The 21,803-nt window shown below is 41.6% G+C and overlaps 1 protein-coding gene across 2 annotated transcripts in view; it reads right to left on the bottom strand.

The window, feature by feature from the left end:
- Window positions 1–21,803, bottom strand: part of LOC146369841 (uncharacterized) — a 98,213-nt gene that overhangs the window by 13,814 nt on the left and 62,596 nt on the right. For both annotated transcript variants that reach the window (XM_084909518.1, XM_084909519.1), the window contains one exon: window positions 5,478–5,550. In XM_084909518.1, coding sequence (XP_084765644.1) covers window positions 5,532–5,550 — 19 coding nt within the window. In that variant the 3' untranslated portion in view covers window positions 5,478–5,531. The remainder of the gene's footprint in view (window positions 1–5,477; window positions 5,551–21,803) is intronic.

Here is a 21,803-nt window from a genome sequence, read left to right as displayed (position 1 = left end):
AAACAAACAGTGCATCGTGGGAAAGGAAAATTAAAACAGAATTCATTGTATGTCAGATTTATAAATTACCTGCATTATTTTACCAATATTCTAAATATATTTATTTACTGGCAATATAAGGTATACAGCATTGCTTGGTGGGCTTTTAACCCTGTTAAAATACCATTCAATTTTTGGCATCTTTATTTCAGCACTGTCAGAATGTGAGAAAACCCCCCAAATGAAATCGTAAACTCAAATAAAAACTTGGGAGTTCTGATCTTAATTACTTTTCTACTGCGTTGTAATATTGTTGTGACCAACTGCCTGTCTATGCTAGTGAGCTTGTTTGTGCTCTTCGCCCTCACCTGTAACTAGCGCTACAGGGAATGCTTGCCATGCTACTTGTGATCAACGTGTAGTCAGAGAAGATGATTTTGGCTTCTTGTATTTTTTTTCTCAAATAAATATCCAGAAAATAAACTGTATCTTGTTTAAATGCTAGCACATCACTGGTATACTTCAAGGACACTTACATAACATACAAGTGAAGAAGAGCTTTGCGAGTGAAGATGAAGGTGGTTTACTGAAGTGAGCAGAAAGGGGAAAGAAGAAGAAGATTCTTGCTCCACTCCCTCCAAACTTGTAATGGAGGTTTGATTAGCAAGCATGTAATGTACTTTACCCTGAAGCTAAAGGCGGGGGGGAGGGAGGGGGGGTTGTTAGAGGAGGCAGTGAAAAAAAATGGAGGGAGTGTTATGGCAGGAAGAAGGTGGAGCGCATATAAGCTGCCCTCTCAGCAGGTCTCCTCATCCAACCTCTTCCCGCCACCCTGTCCACCTCCTCCACTCCTTAAGACAAGGACACAAGTTTCCCCCCTACTTCAAAACCTTATGTCTAATGCCACCTCCCCATCCACCGCCATGCTGTATGAGCGGTAGAGGTGGGTGGAGTAGGATGGGGTTGGAGGTCAGAAGCAGGAAGAGTTTTTTTCTTTTTTTAACAAGCTGCACGTCTGCATGCAGGAAGTTGTTTGTGCACAGACACAATGCAAGTTTATTTGAATCCAGCAGGGAACAGTGAGCAATGTTGTCACTCAGCTGGTTTTAAGGTCAAAGGTTAAAGAAAATGTTGAGGTAGCACCCACCAGTGTGTTGCCTTCACTGGCAAAAAGAAAAATGAAACTAAAAGTCAGGAAAAAAAAGTGTTTCTTTACACGCAGCGACAGAAATATTCATATCTGTATGAACAACTCTTCAGGGAGTCAGGTTAAATTGAGTCTTTATCAATTTAAACTAAAAGATTCACTTTATAAATGATGGTGTAGTTTTAATAGTAACAATTCAAGGCACTGATGCTTTTAAAGTGACCCAGAAATTGTTTATCTTACTGAATGAGCTCCCAGCCTTCAATCGTCATTTTCTCCTTTAACATAACTGATTATCTGCTAAAGTCACTTCCTAAATGTCAGGAAAGTTCCACCCAATCATGGAAATTATGAAAATAAAACTTCTTTTTTAATTTTTTTTTTAAAGTTCTAACAATCCAATCCAAACAATACAGTCTGTCCCTTTCTCTCCATCCTTCTGTCCCATCCACCGCACCGGATCAGCGTTTCTCTCCACCCCTCCTCTGCCTCGCTGTGCTGTCAGCTCAGGGTGTGAGCAGAACAACGTTAATGTGTGGAGACACCTGACAAGCCTGCTGGCCTTTAGGGCTCAGCCTAATCACTCTAGACCCGAACCCATCGGGAATTAAACCTGCAAAACCAAACAGTCACTGTGGGAGCTGGCTGGGAGCTGGCTGGCATCTGCTGGGGCCACTCCATCGGCTGCTGAGGGGAAAGGAACGTTGCAAATGGCGCGAGAACTGTGCTGTTTTAATGGACTAAAATCCACGACTTGGGTAGATTTATTGCCAAACCTGTTGTGCCATTAAGTAGCCAGGACACCAAAGTAAAAAAACAAAACAAAAAAACAATAATAATACAGATGTTTCAAAGTTTTACTAAACTAAACGTATCATGAGGAGAACTACCTCCTTCAATTCCTGTGAGTTATTCTATTCAGGGCTTTGATTTTTCATTGTAAATCCGACAGGATGGAGGTGTCAGAGTTGAATGCACGTACACACAGGAACACTTTCACGACCATTATATTAAAAAACGTCTAGAAAATTTAATACTGCACGACTACGGAGAGACCGACAAACGCTGATGTATGACAACATAAAGGAGGTTAAGACAGCGAGAGGCTAAGAGTCAGTCTGAAAATGTCACCGTAATGTGCTTGAAGTAACATTAAAGCTCTTCTCCACCATTCACGCTACAGTGCTGTGTTAACTTTAAAATTAATGGGGATTTTCCAGTGTTTAAAGTACAGTAGCTTGTTAACTCCAGTATCTGTTAAGCCACACTGGGCCCCTTCTCCACTCTCTCTCTCCAGATGCCCTCATTAATTTTAGATTGGCTCTAAATGAGTCTCCTTCATCGCAGCCAAGGGTTTGTAAATTGGATTCATTTATATTTAAATTGTGAAACAGGCGTGGTTAATGAGAGAGTCGTTATTTTGGGGGGTTATTTCAGATTGGGCCGATAGCCGGGGCAGCTCAGTGCTGTGCTGAACTAAAACCATCAGAGTAGAGGCACACGTGATGTTGGGCTTTAAGTGTTCTCTAACATAAAAAAAAAACATGTTTAAATTAGATATATATTTTGAGGCACGTTGTTAATGAAAACGGTAGAATGTACAAGCACCTTGGCATCACCGTTATTCTTTAACTTTAGAACATCATTTGGATCTAAGCTTCTAAAATGTTTTCTGTATGAAAATGTGAACAAAATTAAGGAGGAAAAACAACCGCCGTGTGTTTGTGTCCTTTGTTAACACCTAATTTAACACTCTTAAAACTAATGTGTCACTCTCAACACATCTGTGTGGTTTTCAGCGCCACATATGCCAAAAACAAGCTGGTGAACGTGTTGACTTAACAGGTGCCTCTATCAACACATGACACCCTGGCAAAGCAGCGGGACGCCTCTCAACCTAAACTGCTAAAACTAGAGTGTTGAAAGTGTCACATCTGGGGGGGGGGAGAACACGAGGTGAGACGACAGAGATGTCCCCCCACCCCAAACCCATCCCTCTCATAAATACCCCAAATCACACAGTGCTTTACAGCTGTACGTCTCCTTGCAAGGCTTCTTACAGTTCTCGGCGTCCTATAGCAACCCCCAGCTTCTCCCTGCTAGGAATTTGACTGTTAGGAATCTAAGTGCCAGGCGTTTAAAACCTGAGGAATGCTATTGTTCTGGTCACAGCTGCACTAGCACTGGCCTGGCTACTGCTGCCACTGTGTGCGTGGGGAGGGAAAAGGGGGGTGGTGGGGGTGATGGTGGAGGAGGAGGAGGAGGAAGAGGGCGGGAGAAGTCGAAGGTGTGAAAAAGGCAACTTTACGTGTTTCCAGTGCTCTGCGGTCTCATGACAAAGCAGCACATAGTTGACAGTAAGTTGACACATTCCTCCAGCCCGGCCTCCTCTCTGACTAACTGCCCTACTACTCTTCTAATCTTCTTACAGCATGAGATGCTTCACTGTATGTAGGTTATATCTGAAGCTTTAAAAAATATATCAGATAAATGTGCACAACACACATGCTTGGAACTGATAAACACACAATGGTATGTATGCAGCGATGCAGTGGAAGATTAAAACTGCTAGTAGTATAGTTGGTGTTAGGTAAGCCCATACAGGAAATTTATAGTAGTTGAGGACAGGGCATTTTACAGCTTCTTTTAAAAAAAAAGACATTTGTTGTCTTTTATACAGCTTGGCTCCAAGATGGGTTTTGCTCTCACAAAGCTAATTTCCCACTTTGTGACATCTGACATGTTGATTCTTTATATCGCTGCTGTTTAATTTGGATAAAGGCAATAGTAGAGGTCTGGCAGCTTTGAGTAACAGGCATGTGTTGTTTCACTAGTAGAACTGTTCAGTTTCTCTGCTTAAGCATATTTCTTTAAGGCTAGTTAAAATTAGCAAGCTAACCAAGCTAGTGCTACCATTAGCTAGCCTTTCCCCAGATCTACCCGCCCCCCCAAACTGGCAGCCTTTGAAAGGTACTCCACAAATCATTAAGGGCCAGGTTTTAGTGTTAAAGACAAAGTACCGTTGGTACTGACAAAGAAACTGCAGTGACAAGACTGTGTGTAAGAGTTGGGAACTCAGAGATGTTTGCGACTGTTGCATATATATTTCTGGAAGCTCCTGGAAGTATTTCTGGAAGTAATTTACTAACACTGACATGCAGTTTACTGCTGACTGCACCAATATTTAATGCTAGGAAAACAGCATGTCTTATTTTTTACGCTTGATATGAAAAAGAACAAACTGCGCCTGTGTTTAGAAAACAGTAAAACCTTTGTAAATCACTCGTAAAACTAACCACTCCTGTAAGTGCTATTTGGGACACTATTTTAATGCCATTTAATAAATCTGGACACACAAAACAAGAATGTGCTGTTGCTCTGGGTACCGATACAAGTGTATATTCTCTTTTTTTTTTTCTTTTTTTTTGTCTGCTTATTTAGTTGGTTTTTGTTTTTTTGCCCTTTGTCCCCGTCCCTCTTCTCCGCTGTTTTTCCCCCCTCTTCCTTTCTCCCTTTTCTTTTCCTCATTCAAGTCTGTCCCGTATCTAGCAAGTGAAAATAAAAAATAAATAAAATAAACAATAAAAGGTGAATCAAATAGACCATTACGGCAAGGCTGGGATGGTCAATTTGGTAAAGTAAATCCGTTGGGCATCTTTCTTCGCCTTTAGACAATAATTCTGATGGCAAAAGAACCAAACGGGACAGGCAAAAAAAACAAACAAAAAAAAAAGAGGTGTATATTCTCAAATTATTTGCAGTAGCTTTTAGCCACTGCTCGCGCAAATGGAGTTGCTCACTTTTTATAGAGATATCGGCGTACCACATCATAACGTTTGCTACTAAAATTATGTGCTGCCTGAAACAAATAAAAGCTATTTGAGGGATCTTGGTTCATTTTCTTTTCACTTCAAATGAGCAGTTGGGTTCGGGGGTGGGGGGCTTTCTGCCCACTATATTGAACACAATTTTTATGTGACTGATTTTAAGTTGTTAATAAATAAAAATCAATGCCCGGCAATGTACTCTCAAGCGTGTTTGTGTGCAACTTTTACTATATAAATCTGTCAACAGCAGTGAGGATGCAAAGCTTCTCTCTCTCTCACACTCACTCTTTCCTTCTCTAGTAATTACCATCCAGCTGCTTGCAGGAACAATGCTTGGCTCTCTTCCAGACGGCTGACTTCATACACTCTGTGCCACGCTCAATTTGGAGCGCAGCGGAAGCTGGGCATGACTGGCACCCTCCAAGGCATTGCTGTCTTTTTCTATGGGACTCTGTGTGTGTTTGTGTGCATGAGTGCGTGTACGTGTTTGAGAGTGTGTATTTAGGTGTGTTCCCTAAACTTACCATTTGTCATTTTGCCATCCCGTTTCCCATTGTCCCGCTCTCTCACTCGCGTCTTCACTCTCTCGTTACATCACTAGAAGAAGAAGAAGAAGGGGGAAAAAAATGGAGTGTTGTTTTTAAGGGAAATCAGCATGTATTCTGCCTTGTTTACAGTATTCACTTAGAGATCTGTTTAGGAGCAGACCCAGAAGGAAGATTGCCACATGCAGATGCTCAGATATATTTAATGGATGATCAGCAGAGTACAGAAACACGATAAAATCATTCATTCTGTGTGTTTAGCAGAGCAGATGTGGGTGAATTCATAGAAGGCAGATTTATGAAAACACTCTGGCTTGGTGAAAAGCTGCTGAGACTATAAGGTCAGAGTTCACAGTGAATCCTTGTACACCCACAATAGTTCCCAGTGTTTCCTGATGCAAGGCTGTGTTACCAGGCAACGAGTAGTGTTCCGGGGCTAGTAACTTGCTGACTCCCCCCCCCCCCTCTGTGCACTTCAATAAAATTTAGATTCAGAAAGTTAAAGGTGACTTTGGTTAAAACGACTGCAAACTTTGCCTAAAACTAACGTCACAGCAGATCCACTCCCAGCTGTCTGAATATGAGGAACTCCCTCATTATGCGGGTCAGAGGAAACTATTGTTATCACTCCACTACAACACACACTCACAGACAGACAGCGTGAGGAGGAGGCGGGATGAGGGCACAACTCAGACAGAAATCGCTCAACACATATCTTTATATGGCTCCCTGCAGTCGCTCTATACAACTGTACACACGCACACACAAGCACACCCGTGCAAACAAAAAGCACGTACATAAACACGTACATAGTGCTCCCCTTTCAGACCCTGTCTTGGCTGAATAGGGGGCAGTAGGAGCGGACTCTTCCTCGCAGCATAATGAAGAACTGTTTGGGTCCAGTACGCCGAGTTACGCCGATTTCACTGCCCAAAATAAGCCTCAAACATGCACAAACACGAACACACACACATACTACCAGGCCCAGTCTGGCTCTTACTGTTTGGGACAGAGGGGCATTTAAAGAGGCGAGATAAACAGCAACAGTTGCTAATTGTTGCGTAACAGCTCGACGAGGACAGAGCAGCGCTAAAACAGAAAGTCTTACAGTTTCATTTTGATTTGGGATTCAAGGCTGTCTCTTGACACTGGGTTTGACCACGTTTTTAAGGCGATACATTTGTGAATATACATGGCGATTTTCTGCTTTTTTTTTCTCATGAAGAAGACAGAATCCTTTTTATCCAGACATCGATCATATGGAATTAAAATGGGATTGAGATGTTTAGTTTTACAACCATATTGAGCCACCACCTAAACAGGCAGACAGATTTAACATTTAAAATAACAATAATAATAATAAATCAAAACTATACAAGACGGGATATGTGATGCACAGACAAAAAACTAATTGAAAAAATTCCAAGTGCATAAAAATGTGCTGTGGATAAATGGTAATCTGTGTGTAATCCCCTCTTTAAGTGCTCTCACTAAGTGCTCTCATGCGCTCGTATGACTGGACAGGTAGAGCAATGGAAAATGAAAGAGGACAGGCTGGAAAACTGTAAGATTTACTTTGCTGCTAGCTAAATAAGATAGCTTTAGCTTGAATTTAAGCTGTCAATAATTTATAGCTGTTTGCAGCATCTCTTAGTCTTTCATCAGTCACGCATTTTGCTATCTAAACTTGTTATTGCATCATTATTAACACCTGCATCAGGACAGTGACAGAACATTAATGTAAATTACACCACGAAAACAGTAATGTCATTCCCCATTTGCAAGGCATATGACTGAGGCTGGTACAGCGTGGCACAGGACCAGGCCAAAGCAAACAGAGGTGTGTTTCTGATTTGACTGCTCGCTCAGTGCCGTTACAGAGTTAATACAGATGCTCACATAATGCAGTGTGGCTACCACCAATCAGCGGTGGTATTTTTGGAAAGTGAAGTAAAGAATTCTTGCACCCCTCGATATTCCTTCCCACTGTCGCCAAGTGCTTGCTCGTAGCGGGTCGTTTGATTGCTGGGGTTTGCTATATAGATAAAACTGAATTGAATTTTATCACAAAGCTGGTGTAAGCTGTCATTTCCTAAAAAGTCATAGGGTAACTTCCTTAAAAGGGAGTTACAGGAGCATGCTATAAAAGAAGGTGTGCAGTTGGTTTTAGTTTAATCACGTTTGAATTGGTGAAAATTAGCTTAAAAAATCACGACCACCAGTTTTTGCAGTGTAGTTCTACAGTCATGGGCCCCGTCCCTGTGAGATTACTTCTACTAATATACACTGAGTGGACATGTAAGTTTGTCACGTATGCAGGTATGTATGCATCTATTGACCTGTGAGCACAAATGCATACGTGTTCATTTCTGGGTATCTGTGTGTGGATGCGCACATTAACGCACGTCCGTGTAAGTGTGTGTGTGTGTGTGTAATGGCAGTGGGCCCCCAGGGCTGGGCCCCCCACAGTTTCCAGCGGGATTGTGGGTAGTTGGGAGAGGGTTTGGATTCTGGCTTTGTCTGTCTCTGTGTGCTGACATCACTGTGCTGATGGCACCAAATCCCTGTTCTACTGCACGCAGCACTTTCTATACAAAACACAAATACAAACACACATTCTCACACATGCGGACACATGGTACAAGTAATGCCAACTTAGCCAAAAAAAAAAAGAAAAAAAATGTGCTTTCTCTTTTTGACACACATCCAGACATCCATGATGCGGTTATGCCATCATACCGTGAGCTTTTTAGCAGATATTTGACGCTGTCGTCGACCTGTAGATTTTTATAAAGCAATGACAGCTTGTTTTCGAACTAATGATCACCAAACTGACATTCAGTCACCAGTTAAAGATAAATTTCAATAATTCCTTAAAGTTTTCCACACTGACTTTTTCAGATTCATCCAAGACAACATTAAAACATGCACGCACAAGGATATTATGATATTCATGGTATTTACATGTTTTCCTACATACTGAGTATTTCACTGTTTCCTCTCAGCTGCAGTACTTCCATCTATGTCAGCCATTAGGCTGCTGTGCCACACACGAGTCTATTTGCTTCTAAGCTCAACTATCTGACTGCGTCTTTACATAGCCTGGTTAAATATTAACTGAGAGCCTTTCTCTTCCCTCTAGTGCTGTCTTTGGTATGTATGCAGCTAGCAGGAGGGCGGGAGGCGTCGGGTAATGAGGGTGACAACACTTCCCCCTCAGCCTAGAGGAAATTGGTACTCCATTTTTTTTTAAATATATCGCTAAATTGTTTATTGGTTGCTTTTATTTGTTCCATAGAGAGAAACGATGCCAGCGTCAACGTGCCAGAAAAAAGTGTTTACCAGGGGAAAAAAGTTTCAAGGTGATAAACGATGATACCAAACAGGATGCCTTAAGATTTCAACTGAGAGTCTGAAGCTGCAGCAGGATGAGTTCTTCTCAAATGGGAAAAAATGTTACATTTTAATGCATTCAATGTGTTGATATGAACATATTTAAGAAAAAAAAAGAGAACTGGAGCTATGATTCCTAAAGATCCCATTGTGAATTTGTTTTCCATTTCATTCTTGGATAGGGATACAGTGTCTTGCTCAAGGGACACTTCAGGGTAGCAGCTGCCTGCTGACGCAGTTTCACCCTACATCCTCTGTTTGAATAGCAGTCTCTAAAAACCACTCATCCTGCTTGATGCCCTCGTGTGGTTTTGTACTTTGCAGGTCATACAAGGGCTTAATATCTACACACAGAAATACCACGAGAAAAAAAGCATGAACATCAAGCACACACACACACACGCACACACTGCTCCTAAGAACCCCAGAAAGCGATTGGGATGGACCCAGCACTCAGAGCCACTCAAAGCCAATCAAAGCTGATGATAGAACAGACGTTTATACTATCCATCAATCCACTGCCTCTCTCTCTCTCTCACACACACACGCACACACACACACACACACACACACACAGACACACAAACATTTTTGAAAACTGCCTTCTTCAAGTGATCTCCATCCACATATCACTGAGGAGGTAAAGGGTTATCATGGTAACGGATAAAATGTGAGCACAATGATGCCAATGGTGCATTTGTACTACCGGAGAAGTGAAAGACTAACTCATAAAAGATTTATCAAACATTCATTTGGCAGGGTGAGCTTTCTGTGGAGATGCTGGCTTACAGGTGAAACACAATGTCCTGAAGTGTTTAGGTGAATTCTGAATATATCAGAGGAAGGCTCTGCGCTCTGTCCTCTGATGAACAGTGGGTGAAATGTATTTGTAAAAGAAACTCAAAGTGAGTAGATGGGTTGAAACCTGGGTTGCCATTCTCTACATGTGACGCACGGGGAATCTGATTAGCACTGAAGTCATAGTCTTACTGAGTTTTACTGTGCTGCTGTTCATACGGCACTGTGGAAAAGAAAAAGTGAAGAGGACTCAAACTATCAAGGCAACACGATTCAGTTCCTTTTAGTGTTGCTGACTTTACTTTGATTTTAGACAACACTTCTGGGAACCTGAATGTCCCCGCTCACCTAATTACTCTCTTGAGGTTAATAATAAAATTCTTGCTCAGCGGCATGTATTTCTATGTTCCCGGAGCCTGGGTTTGTGTTTCCTTCAGGAAAACTGGTGATCTTTAATTTGCTGGGTAAATGTGATAAGCACTACACCGACACACTGCTACAAGACACTCTTCTTTTATAAATAAATGATATTATGTCCCCATAAACGTATGTAAGGAATACTGAATAAAAAATTGAATAGAACACAGCAGCATTTTTTAATCTGCGAAACAATACATGGTTCTGAACAGATAAACGTCTTCCTGCCTGGTGTTGATTACAGTAACATATGTGTGTTATACGATATAGATGCAGTCTACAGTTACACCTGAGCTTCAGCTGCTTTATGAAATATTTTCCAATAAAATTAAAAATCACTGCATTTCTGAAAACGACTAGCCTTTGACGTAAGCTCACAAGATTTTTTGTTGCTGCTGTCACATCTTTAATCTTTAAAGATAATCAAACGATAGCTGTCTTTTTCTTTGTTCTTTATGAGGATAAAACTTACATTCAGATGATTAATATACTGGCAAGTTTGTTTTGTTGAATGTCCATATATGTTTACTTTATTCTTTTAAAAGTTTTAAATCAACTTCTCTATCTATATCTATCTTTCTAGCTGTCCATTTCTACAGATTCACTTGATTTGACTCATTTAATGCTGCACTTTAGATTTCTCACTCACAAAGAAGCAGTTTACTCTGGGTTTATTTAAACTGGTGGAAAAACAGTCTTATTAATGAGCTAAATCTTATTAATTGCACTAATTTCAAAGAACCTTGAATGATGAATGGGCTGTTTTATTTCATTCAAAAAGTTTAATTTTTAGTTGTCCCTTTCCAAAAATTGTTTAGTCTCATGATTCAAGGTTTTCTACACGAGGGTTAAAAAAGTCTACTTCATTTTTTTTTATTTTGTAAAATCTGATAAACAAAATCATAGGTTTTTTTTTATGATTTTGGGGGAAAAAAAGAATCTACTTTACACCAAAAAAACATGTCATAATTTTAAAGCTGACAGTTTTTGAAGACTTTACAGGTTTAGGAGTTTAAAATGTCCCAAATTTAAATATGATCAAATATTAGTTGGTAAAAATTTACTCAAGGCACACTTTTCCTTCATAGATATTAGTTAGTAATCTATCTATCTGTTTTCTTTTACAAAAGAAAATGCACATATAGAGAATTCACTTCCAGGTTAACCTGTTTTTCTTCAAAATATTTCAGAAATGCTGTATTAATCACATCAGAACGATTAAAGGGTAACTTTTTTGTTTCAGTCAAAAAAGGATGGATGGATGTGAGACACAGATAATCTAACAAACAGCAGACACTCACGCAGTGCGCACATCTGCCTTCATCTGCCTTAAACCAAATTTCACAACATGTGAAAACCTTCTAATAAACTTTTAATGACCACTCCGAGCACACAGCCCGTCCTTTGAGTGCTGCTTCTCTTTCTCTCACCCACGCACACACACAGAAGGTCCTGTCAGGGCTAACTAAGCGCAGTGGCGGGCAGGGCAGCATTTGGATTGGCTGGACAGGGGTTACCGGGGGTTACGGTGGATTTGGTGGACCACCTGCTGAGCCTCAGCCGCCAACTGACTAAAAACATTTACATCAGAAACCACCCAGGATAGGGAAAGAGAAAGAGAGGGGAAAGAAAAAAAAGAAAGTAAAACTAAGAGACGGAGGAAGTTGAGACAAGAAAGAAGCACTATTCATGGAAACTTTACTCGTCATCTGCTCAGTTAACCTGACTCATCTCTTGTTTTTACAGATGACTGTTGTGCCACAAGAGAATAAATCAGTTTATCGCGCACAGCGCAGGTTCCAGTAGCGGTTGTTTAACTAATACCGATTCAGCTTTACAACCTGTTCACTCACTTGTGTTTTACAATAGTTTATGATGACGAGTCCAAACCTGCAGTGGCAGTGTGGAAGCAGTCGAGGGCTTCTGCGCCTGCTCGGAGTCCAAGCATTTGTCTGAGACTGATGGGCTGAAACTCTTGCCCAATAGCCAGATTGTTTAAGGTGTGAGTGGACACACTGCCAGAGCTGGTAGTGTGCACGGGAAGACTTTGGCTTACAGTCAACGGGACAACAAAGTTTCATTGACAAGGCTTTGGTGACCGTTGAGCCTCGCTGGGCCAGAATTAATGGTTTTGTTTTTTGGGGGTGGTGTCTGTATGCTGCTAGTACTGTACCAGCTCCTCTGATACGTGGACGGGGAAGACCTGAGCTTTAACAGCTTTAGATGCACTTTTATTTTTCCTGTCAGTACAATGGTGGTACTCTTCAACAAGTTAGGACATCAAAATCCGCTGTCAGGTAAAATTTCCTTCATAAAAAAGAGAAGGATAAGAGATGAAAGCAGACACTTTCTTTATGTTTACTCCCTTCGATTTCTTCCACTTTTCAGACGTAAAAGCTTTGAAACACCCATTAGCATAAATCAGCATCGAGGTGTGGGTTTGCTGATCATCATACTAAAGGACTGAAAGTGATTGAAGTCAGTGAGCTGCAGAAAATCCCAGCACAACAATGTCCGATATCACTCATAATCAGCTTAATTTCGATCCGAGAAATCTCTAAAAGTTCTGACACCACAACTGTTTTAGTAGCAGAGCTTTGCAGTGGCCCTTGCCCCTCCAAATACATCAATTCCCCCTCCGGATCCCCTCATGTATAAGGGCCCAGGCCCATACGGGGGTCCCCTCAACACCCCTACTCTGTCTTTGGCTCTGTGTGTGTCGGTGTGTGTGTGGTTGGGGAGGGGGGTTAGTCTGACCCGCAAACTGACCTCCTCAAACTTCAAACTGAATACTTCTGGCAGTTACCACGACGACAGAGCTCTCCAAGCCTTATCCTACTTACCGAAACGAGACGAGGAGCGAGGAAGAGGTGGGAGGAAGGAGAGCAGGAGCGAGGGAGGTAAAGAAAGAGAAGAGCGACAGAGAGAGAGAGAGAGAGAGAGCGGTGTGGACAGAGAGAAAGATACTGGTGGGGGGGGGGGCAAAGAGGGAGGCAGGGAGGACAGCCAGGCAGAAAGCGAGAGTTGCTGCTGTTGCATCTCTGTGTTTTTCATGAGTAGACAGTTTACTGGGAGATTATTCACAGTCTGGTATTTAGCCTTATTAGGCCACTGCTCCCAATGCAGACTTCCCTCCCATCATCCACTGCCACATTGGAGCTTTTTTTTTATATATTTATTTGCTTGTTTCACATTTCCTTCACCTTTGTGTACATTCAACTTTTAGTAAATGCACATTTTGCACTTTTTTTTCCCTCTTTAAACGGAAGAAATAATTCAGGGTGGGTTGTGCAGGGATCTGGAAGGAAAAGTCCTGTTGGTTTTCATTGGATAGCGTTAGGCAGTTGGAGCTCTCCCAGAGCTTGGGGAGAAAAAAAAGCGACTGATTGAATTGTCAGAACAAAAGATGAGCAGGTTTGTCAAAGGCACACATTTGTGTAAACAAAACCTGGAAGAGTAACTTTCAGGAAGCATTGTGCTGAGATAAATCCAATCACAGAGCCTGATAGGCTACAGCAAAAGGTTTAAATCAGTCCAGCTGCAGATTTTGGATCACGGTTGTTAAATGATTGCTTAATTAGAGGCAGTAACCTTTGTAATCAAGGTTAAAACACCTAATACAGTTGGGGAGAGGTTTTGGTTTAAAAAAAATGTATCATGACAATAAGTGGGCAGGTTTCTCTCTACCGGTCGACACTTTGACACTTTCCTAGTCCAGTCCACAGTTACAGAGTTGTTCGAGCATCTATCCCAGCTAACGGGGGAAAGCGACCAATAACTACCAGGGAAAAAACAAAAGCTCTTTCTTACTCTTCTTCGACCCCATGTAAAGCGAGGCTTGTGACTAATTTCAGTGCAGATATTGCACTTAATTTATAGCCACTACATCGTGTAATCAACATTTCTTTTAATTTACTACCCATCCACGCAACAACCATGACCTCCTTCATCTGAGGACTGTGACTGTAAATGGGCTGGCACTTACATGCTGCCTTTCTACTCAGTTGAGTGCTCAAGGCGCTTTCTTCTGCAGGTCTCAGTCACTCGTGCAATCACCCAATTGCGCACACATTCACACAGTTGCATCAGGAACAACTCAGCTTTCCCGAAGACACTTTGGCACACGGGCTGAAGGAGATTATGAGGAGTCAGGCATCGATCCACCAACCTTGCCATTCGTAGACAACCCGCTCTCCCACCTGAGCCACACTGTTTGTTTTTTTAAAGGAAAGCATCTATGCCAGTTTTTGTTGATGATCCAAAAGTTAGAAATAAGCAAGTTAATTAAAAATAATAATGATAATAATAATGCAGTATGTTAAATTTGCCACAGCTCTAATTTGTGCCTCTGAATGGCTTCTTCTCCATAGCAACCACATCCAAGGCTAATAGATATTGTAGTATTTCAAGCAATCGGGCATACCAAAGTAAATGGAAGAAAGTTGAAATAGTAGCCTTTATATGAATCCATAATACTTTTAACTATTCGAGAGTCTTCCACGCTTCTTTGTTTGGGAGCACTGAAGACTGGACTGGTGAAAACTATGTATGGATTAGCACCTCCTTCTGCTTTTTTACTGTTACTGGATAATTTGCCGTTGCTTTGCAATTTCTAATACGCGCATTGATCGGCACGTTTGAACTTTTTCAGGCTACGCTTCTTCACACGCTGTAACCATCTTAGTAGGCAACAATTTATTGCTAATGGCTTCCTTAAAGTCACCTCCCTCCTACTGTTTAAATATCTTATAAGCTCATTAAGAAGCACAGCCAGAGGGTTCCTGCCCATCGAGTCTCAAACAAAAGTCCTGGTAACTGGACTGTGTCTGATTTAGACAGTAATAGTGAAAGAATGACAGACAGAGGCAAAGCAATGAGGCCTGTCATGATTTTATGTGTGTGCAACTGTAAATGTTTGACGGCATGCGTATGCCTTGAGAAAAGCAATTCAAGAGAGATCAAAATCAATAGTCTGGGTGTTTGTGTCCCCGGGCTTGCTGTCACTCACGCTCCCTAATATTAAGGCGATTGATCCATCTTTGCCTTAATCTGTGCTCAACAGCTTCACCTGGCTCATTCCCAGGGCGACACAGTCTACAGAGAGACTCAAAACTCTCAGTAATGGGACAGCCGGCCCTGCTTCTCCATCCCGCTGTCTGGTTTCTTCTCTCTTGTCCTGTCCTCACTTTTTATAGCCATTCATGTCTCTTCTTTTATTCCCCTGATTTATTTTGCATGTTTTTATCCTATCACATTAAATATAGCTGCTACACATTGCCCAGGCTGACCTGTCTTGTCCTTCCTTGTCCTGCCAAGTCCATCCCAGTCTTGTCCCATCCTTTCTTTTGCTGTCTTAAATTCCAGCTATCCTCCTCCCTTCCTGTCATGCCTCTCATGCGTACAGTGATTGTGGAATCCTAAAAGTCCTTTTGGTAGGAAACTGAAATTTTGACTGTGAAACAAACACAAACAGTTACTAAACCTCCTTTAAATCACTTTTTTATCACTACATTGCAATGCCACCGTGTCATCATGACTTAATCTGTGCTTGTTTAGAAGTCACTGTAGTGATGATCTCAACATCGAAAATGAACAGCATAATCTTTTAAGTGTGTCCTGTGGGACACAGTGGGGTAGAGGATGATGTTCGCATTAAAGCGGTGGCTGTGAACATAAACCGCAGGCTGTCTGGACTAACAGTCCGAAACGCTCCCTCGGGGCGGCGCTGTACGTTTGAGCTCCGTCAGTCTGTAAATCGGTAAATGATCCCGGCTGTCATTTAATCAATATGAACAGGGAGCAGCTGTCGCACATCATCGACTCCCCTGGGGGCCATTGTTGAGACGCAGCACTAAAAGAGAACGCGTGTGAATGCAGTGTGTGTGTGTGTCGGATCCATTTTTCACAGGTATTTATTGTGACAAGCAGTGTAGCTGCAGAGCATCCTCTGGCTTCTCAGGGTTGTATGGTCAGTGCAAAGAGGGTACTGGCTGTTGATGAATTTTGCCCTGAAGGAACAAATTTAGTGATTTGTTGATAGAAATCGACTGCCAGCCCTTTTGAAAATTAATTGTTAGTTCATCTTCTCATGTTTTGTTTTATTTCCCTATAAAGACAATATCTGGAGTCATCACTGGATTCAAAATATTGTAAATGTCTTGTGGTTTCAGTGTTGCCGTTCATTTTTTTAATCCGTTTTTTTACTTCACATTTTAAAGACTGAACAAGTTTACAGTGTCTCTTTGACTTGTAGTGATTTTTTTGTGCCACGAGTTTAACAGAAATATGATTTCAACCACTTTCTCCTTGCAGGGAGCCGGTAACAGGAAAGATTTCTGGATGTTAATCTTTTTTTTTTTTTTTTTTTTGGGGGGGTCCCTCTCTCTTTCTCTCTCCTTTCCTTTCGCCGCCTCTCCTTTCCTCTTTCCTCCTTTCCTTTTCTCTCCTCTTGCCTCCTCTCCTCTTCTAACGTGAGACAGTGAAATCTCATCCTGCCACTCTGCCTGCCCTTACAGCCAGCAGGGAGGGACATGTCATTTCATTTGTGTGCATGTGTGTGTGCGTGTGTGTCCCTTTACTGTGCAACACACAATGACGAGAGCACAGGGAGGAGGCAGGTTGTGTGTGTGTGTGTGTGTGTGTGTGTGTGTGTGTGTGTGTGTGTGTGTGTGTTGGGGGGGGGGGGGGGGGGGGTGACAGGGCTCTGATCTCTCAGATAGGGAGATAGCCACCTGATTCAAATGGCTCGCTTGTTCCCGGCAGTCACTTGATCAGCGTGTGAACTGACTCCTCGCTTATTTACAATCAAATGCTGCAGCACTGACCTGCCCAACCCAACCTATTGCAGACATCTCTCTCTCCCTCTCTCTCTCTCTCTTTCTCTCTCTCACTTTCTGCCCTATATTTGCCATGTCCCTCTCCCTCCCTCACGCACGCACACCCACCCACGCACATACAGGTGTACTCATAAACCTGTGATGGAAACTTCCAGCAATGAGCTGCACTGTAATGATCATGCAATCTTTTGAAATATGAGCTCGAGTAAAGGGGGTGGGTTGAGATTATTTTTTCATATTAATACATTTATCACATTTGTAAGATCACATATTAGGGATTAAGCCACTCAATCAAATAGTTAATGCTTCAGTGTACAAGAAGATTTTTTGTTTTGATTTATTTTTTTTCTGGAAAATATATGCCGGCACTATCAGTGAAGCAAATCATAATAAATGAACAACTGTAGCAAAAAAAAATGTCGATATTGTAGCCTAACAGCGCACAATGAACACTTTAAAGCTCAAATATATCTGCGTGCACAGTTACATTAAGGGACACACTTTCTTCAGCTACAGAACTATGGTTCCCTAGAGAGAAATGCTTTTCCCGATTGGATAAAAAGAAGATGAAGAGCATATAGTATGTTACACTAAAGCCTGGTTTCTAAGTCTGTATCTTTATGGATGAAATGAGAAACTAAGATGAATTGAGGTAAATATAATCAAAGACAAGGTGACATCTTTTTTCTTAACAACAGATTTTCAGAAATAATTAATGTTTTCATATCATCATTTATTAGTAGAGCTGATTTCTATATTTTTATAATCATTACAGTAATCTTAGTTTCTTCCTGTTTAGTGTGTGTGCTGTGCTACAAGAAGCAGCAAGACTCTAATCTAATCCAGTCCAAGCTAATCTGCACCCACTTGTGAGATAAAACAGAAGATTTTGCTGCATATCCACTACAGATCTGCAGACGGGATTTCAGACCTCGCTGAGTGACTTTTAAAGGTAGAAGAATGAAAACAGCGAATTAAAACACCATCTGAAACATTTAACGTGTAGAAAATAATAACCCCGCCCACCATTACAACCCCCAGTCTCAAATTCTTGTGAGTCTGAGAGAAACAACTTCAGTCTACTGCATCTGCTTGCCCATCCGTCCATCCGTCCGTCTGTCTGTAACTGTCCTGTCTGATTATCTCTCCCAGTTGGCCCTGAGGGGACACCCACACTGAAAGAGGCCACTCTTCCATTCAACAACAGCTTCTGTCAGAGAGACGAAGAGAGGGAGACCTCAGAGTCACCAGCTCCAGAATAGCCTGATAGTGACTGATGCAATCAATCGAAATCTACACTACAGTCCGCACCATCGTCCAGCGAGCCAGATTTTACGCATAATAAAAGGAAATTGCTCTCGCTTGGAGCTGAGTAAATGCAGAAATTTTAAAGAGGGAAGGCTCCATGCCACGCCGTGTTCGCCTTCCTTTAAGACTCTATGTTTTCAATTCTTGAAAAAAAGGGGGAGAAAACACTAGTAGGATTTTGTTTTGGGCCAAATAAAGAGTCATAAATTCCCTGAACTCTGAACTGTCTGACAAATTTCAGTCAGTTTGAACCAGCACATTTGTAGCTTCTCTAGTTCCTTGCTTCAATGCAAAATGTTTAAACTCGCTAAGGATGCAGAATACAATGTAAGTAAACAAAGTGAAGGTCAGATAAATAATTCAATACTGGAAGAGTTATGGCATTTCTACGTGACAGAAAGTGATCTGCGTGTCGACACGAGTTATCAAAACAGTATCGCCGCAAATCAAAATGCGCCTGCTGCTGCTGAGGCCCAAACCATAAAACCATTTGGCAAATGACACATGGAGGATGTTTTCAGCCTTTATCTGATAGTTAGAGACCAGAGAAAATAAGGGGAAAGTGAGGGAAGACAGAAGCGGACCCTATGTGTATGTATACACTGCGCTTGTAGCAGAGGAAAGTGTCGTGCTGATATCTCAGCAGGCTTTCAGGAACTGCACCATCTCTGTGACATGTTGTAATACAAGTCTAACCTTATAAACCCCACATGAACACATTTTCTTCTAAGTATTCCTTAAAAATGAAAACCAGTGTTGACTGATGACATGTGCCACAATCTCCACAACAATGACAGCAGAATCCCTCTGAAATTACACTGGTTTAATTAAATATTAGTAGCACTGGGTGGTAAAAGTTGTATATTTTGTTTAAAGTGTATAACAATGTTGTTAAAACTGTAGATACACTACTAAAAGGTGGCCCAGTTTAGAAACATCCATTCAAACACTATAAACAGACATGATCAAGCCTGTTTCACTTGTTTGGGTTTGGAAAAAGTGATCAGATTTCTCGTGTTTTTTCTGTCTGTACTGTTTGGATATTATCCAGGTTTGATGTATGATTCTTCTTGGGTTTGAAAAGACTGAAGCCTGCTTTAACATTTATCATTTACGAACTTTTTATAATCCATAAATAAGCAAAAAAGAAATAGGTAAAAATCTCAGTTTGAGAAAAACAAAAAGGCTAGAGTTTTTTCTTTTTTTAAGGGGGTGCGTCTATGCTTTTATTTTGAAAAGCAACTTTTTTTTTTTAGACCAGATGAGCTAACTGCGTTGGACCAGTCTGCAGAATATCAGACTGTTTTAAATATATTTTATCTGTTCTAGAACGGTCTTCATAATTGGTGTATGCTCTTTAGTATCATTTGGCCGGACTTTCTGCTGTACTAAAACACTAAAACCACACCTTTTCACCCATTTAGCCCCACTTTTTTTCTCAGCATGCATTTCTAGATGTGTCATATTCTAAAATAGGACAGCACCCGCCGCCCCCCTCCGATTTAATGTGCGAGTGTAGTTGTTGGTCAACAGTTGGGTCGGGGGGCCAGGCAGAGGGAGGGGTGCCCGGGAACAATGGACTGTGCTGTTGTGCTGGACTCGGTGGAGAGAGAGGGAGAGAGTCGGGCTGATGACAGAGTGAAAGAGGTTAGTGTCTATGCTGGGAAATGAGACCAGAGGAGGGAGGGTGGTGGTGGTGGGGGTTCCTGTGTCTGTTGGCTTGTTAATGATGATTCAGTCCCATCAGCTCAACAGCCTTCTCTATCAAAGAGTCTCCGAATGCCTGCAAACCACCTCCAGCTATGGTGCCCCGACAGAAACAGACTCCTGACAGTAAACCTGTCAGCTACACTCATTCTAACATGAAACAATATGTCGCTGTCACACTCATCTTTGGCTTCATGCGCGCAAATCTGGTGCAGAAATTCAAATCAATCAAAATTTGTCTGCCACGTGTTTCCTGTGCAATCGGTATTTTATTGTTTGACTTTTAACAGTTTGGAAAATGAAGAGTGCCGAAAAAAAAGAAAAAAGAAAGAAATGCTTTAAAAACATCGGTTTTCTCCATGTGGAACATGAATAAAGGGCTTGAGAGCTTCGGTGATGCTCTCGGCTGTGTAGACTAACGAACACTAAATGTATCCAAAGACTGACTCTGGGAGCAAAGAAATCGAGACCTCGGTTTCAAATTCGCCCTAATTCGAAAAGTGACGCTGTCGAAAATCAAAAGTACGACACCTCAGCCAAGTGGATCGAAACTTTCACCGGGGGGTGGTGGTGGCGGTCGGTGGGTGGGTGTGGTGGGTTATAATGAAAGAAAAAGCCAGTCACTGCAGCACAGATCGGCCCTTTCTGTGTCTCAGCAGAACACCCCACCCGTCCACTTTCCCTCTCCTTTCCCCCTCCCCCCCGGGTCTCCTTGAGTTGCCTGAGCCGGCCTTGGGGTGGCAGTCAGCCTAGAAACCCGCTCACGTTGTTCGAGACAAACGACATGCTGTGGGAGTCGGGAAATTGTCGCTCTGTTTTATAAAATCTACAGAAAAAAATATTTTAATTGAGATTATTGACTGAGTTACTACCTTTCTGCCTTTGAATCACTTCCGATGTCCACTCTTTATTTCTAATCGGAAATTGGGTGGACTTTCCCGACAAACTAGTATATGTAGAGGATGCTTTAGTGCACGCTCACCCCGCCCTCACCGGTCTCCTAATTTCCGGACAACAAAGGACCGATTTTCACTTGTAACTGCAGGAACGGACCTCACACCGGTCACCTGTTGCTCTAAAGAGACAAAAAAGCATAAATATGCGCGACACTGGTTTGATTAAGACACCTTTGCGCACCGCCAGCATCACTAGCAGTGCGTAATCTCTGGCTTTCCTCTAATCGCTTTGATTTTTTTCCTTTCTTTTTCTTTTTCTTTTTAGCGATCGTATAGCTCTTGAGTGAAACTCCTGAATTGGAGCTGCATTGTCCTCTCCCCAACAGCAGCCAGCAGGCTCAGCAGCCAGCACAGCCAGCCAAGCGTTTGACGTTATTAAATAATAAAGAGATGCTGATCTGGTAGCATTGTTGTGAAGGGAAAAGGCCAATTAGCATGCCGTTATACTGTCATTATGGCTGTATTAACTCGAATTACTTATAAGACAATGTGCATTTTGATACTTGCATTTTGTATGTGTGTGTGTGTTTTTTATTTCTAGATTTTTTAATGAGTGTATGACAGAAATGAAGACTGAAAGTAGAGCTACATTAAACCGGCATGCAAGGAAACAAAGATTAAAATAATTAATTAAGTTATCCTTAATTATTAAATTCGATTCGATTATCCATATCTATCTATCTATCTATCTATCTATCTATCTATCTATCTATCTATCTATCTATCTATCTATCTATCTATCTATATATATATATATATAGATATATATATAGATATATATAGATATATATATTCAAATATATTGTAAGTGGCCCGTGAACAGTAAAGATTTGTTTCCTCTAATGAGCCCTCTAATTTATCGACTCTACTCGTTTTTGTGGCAAAGCTCG

Source organism: Perissodus microlepis, chromosome 17 (assembly GCF_051167445.1).
Source record: "Perissodus microlepis isolate ML-2025 ecotype Zambia chromosome 17, ASM5116744v1, whole genome shotgun sequence".
NCBI classification, from domain to species: Eukaryota; Metazoa; Chordata; class Actinopteri; order Cichliformes; family Cichlidae; genus Perissodus; species Perissodus microlepis.
Note: the sequence above shows the minus strand (reverse complement) of the source record. Positions and strands in the feature narration are given on the sequence as shown.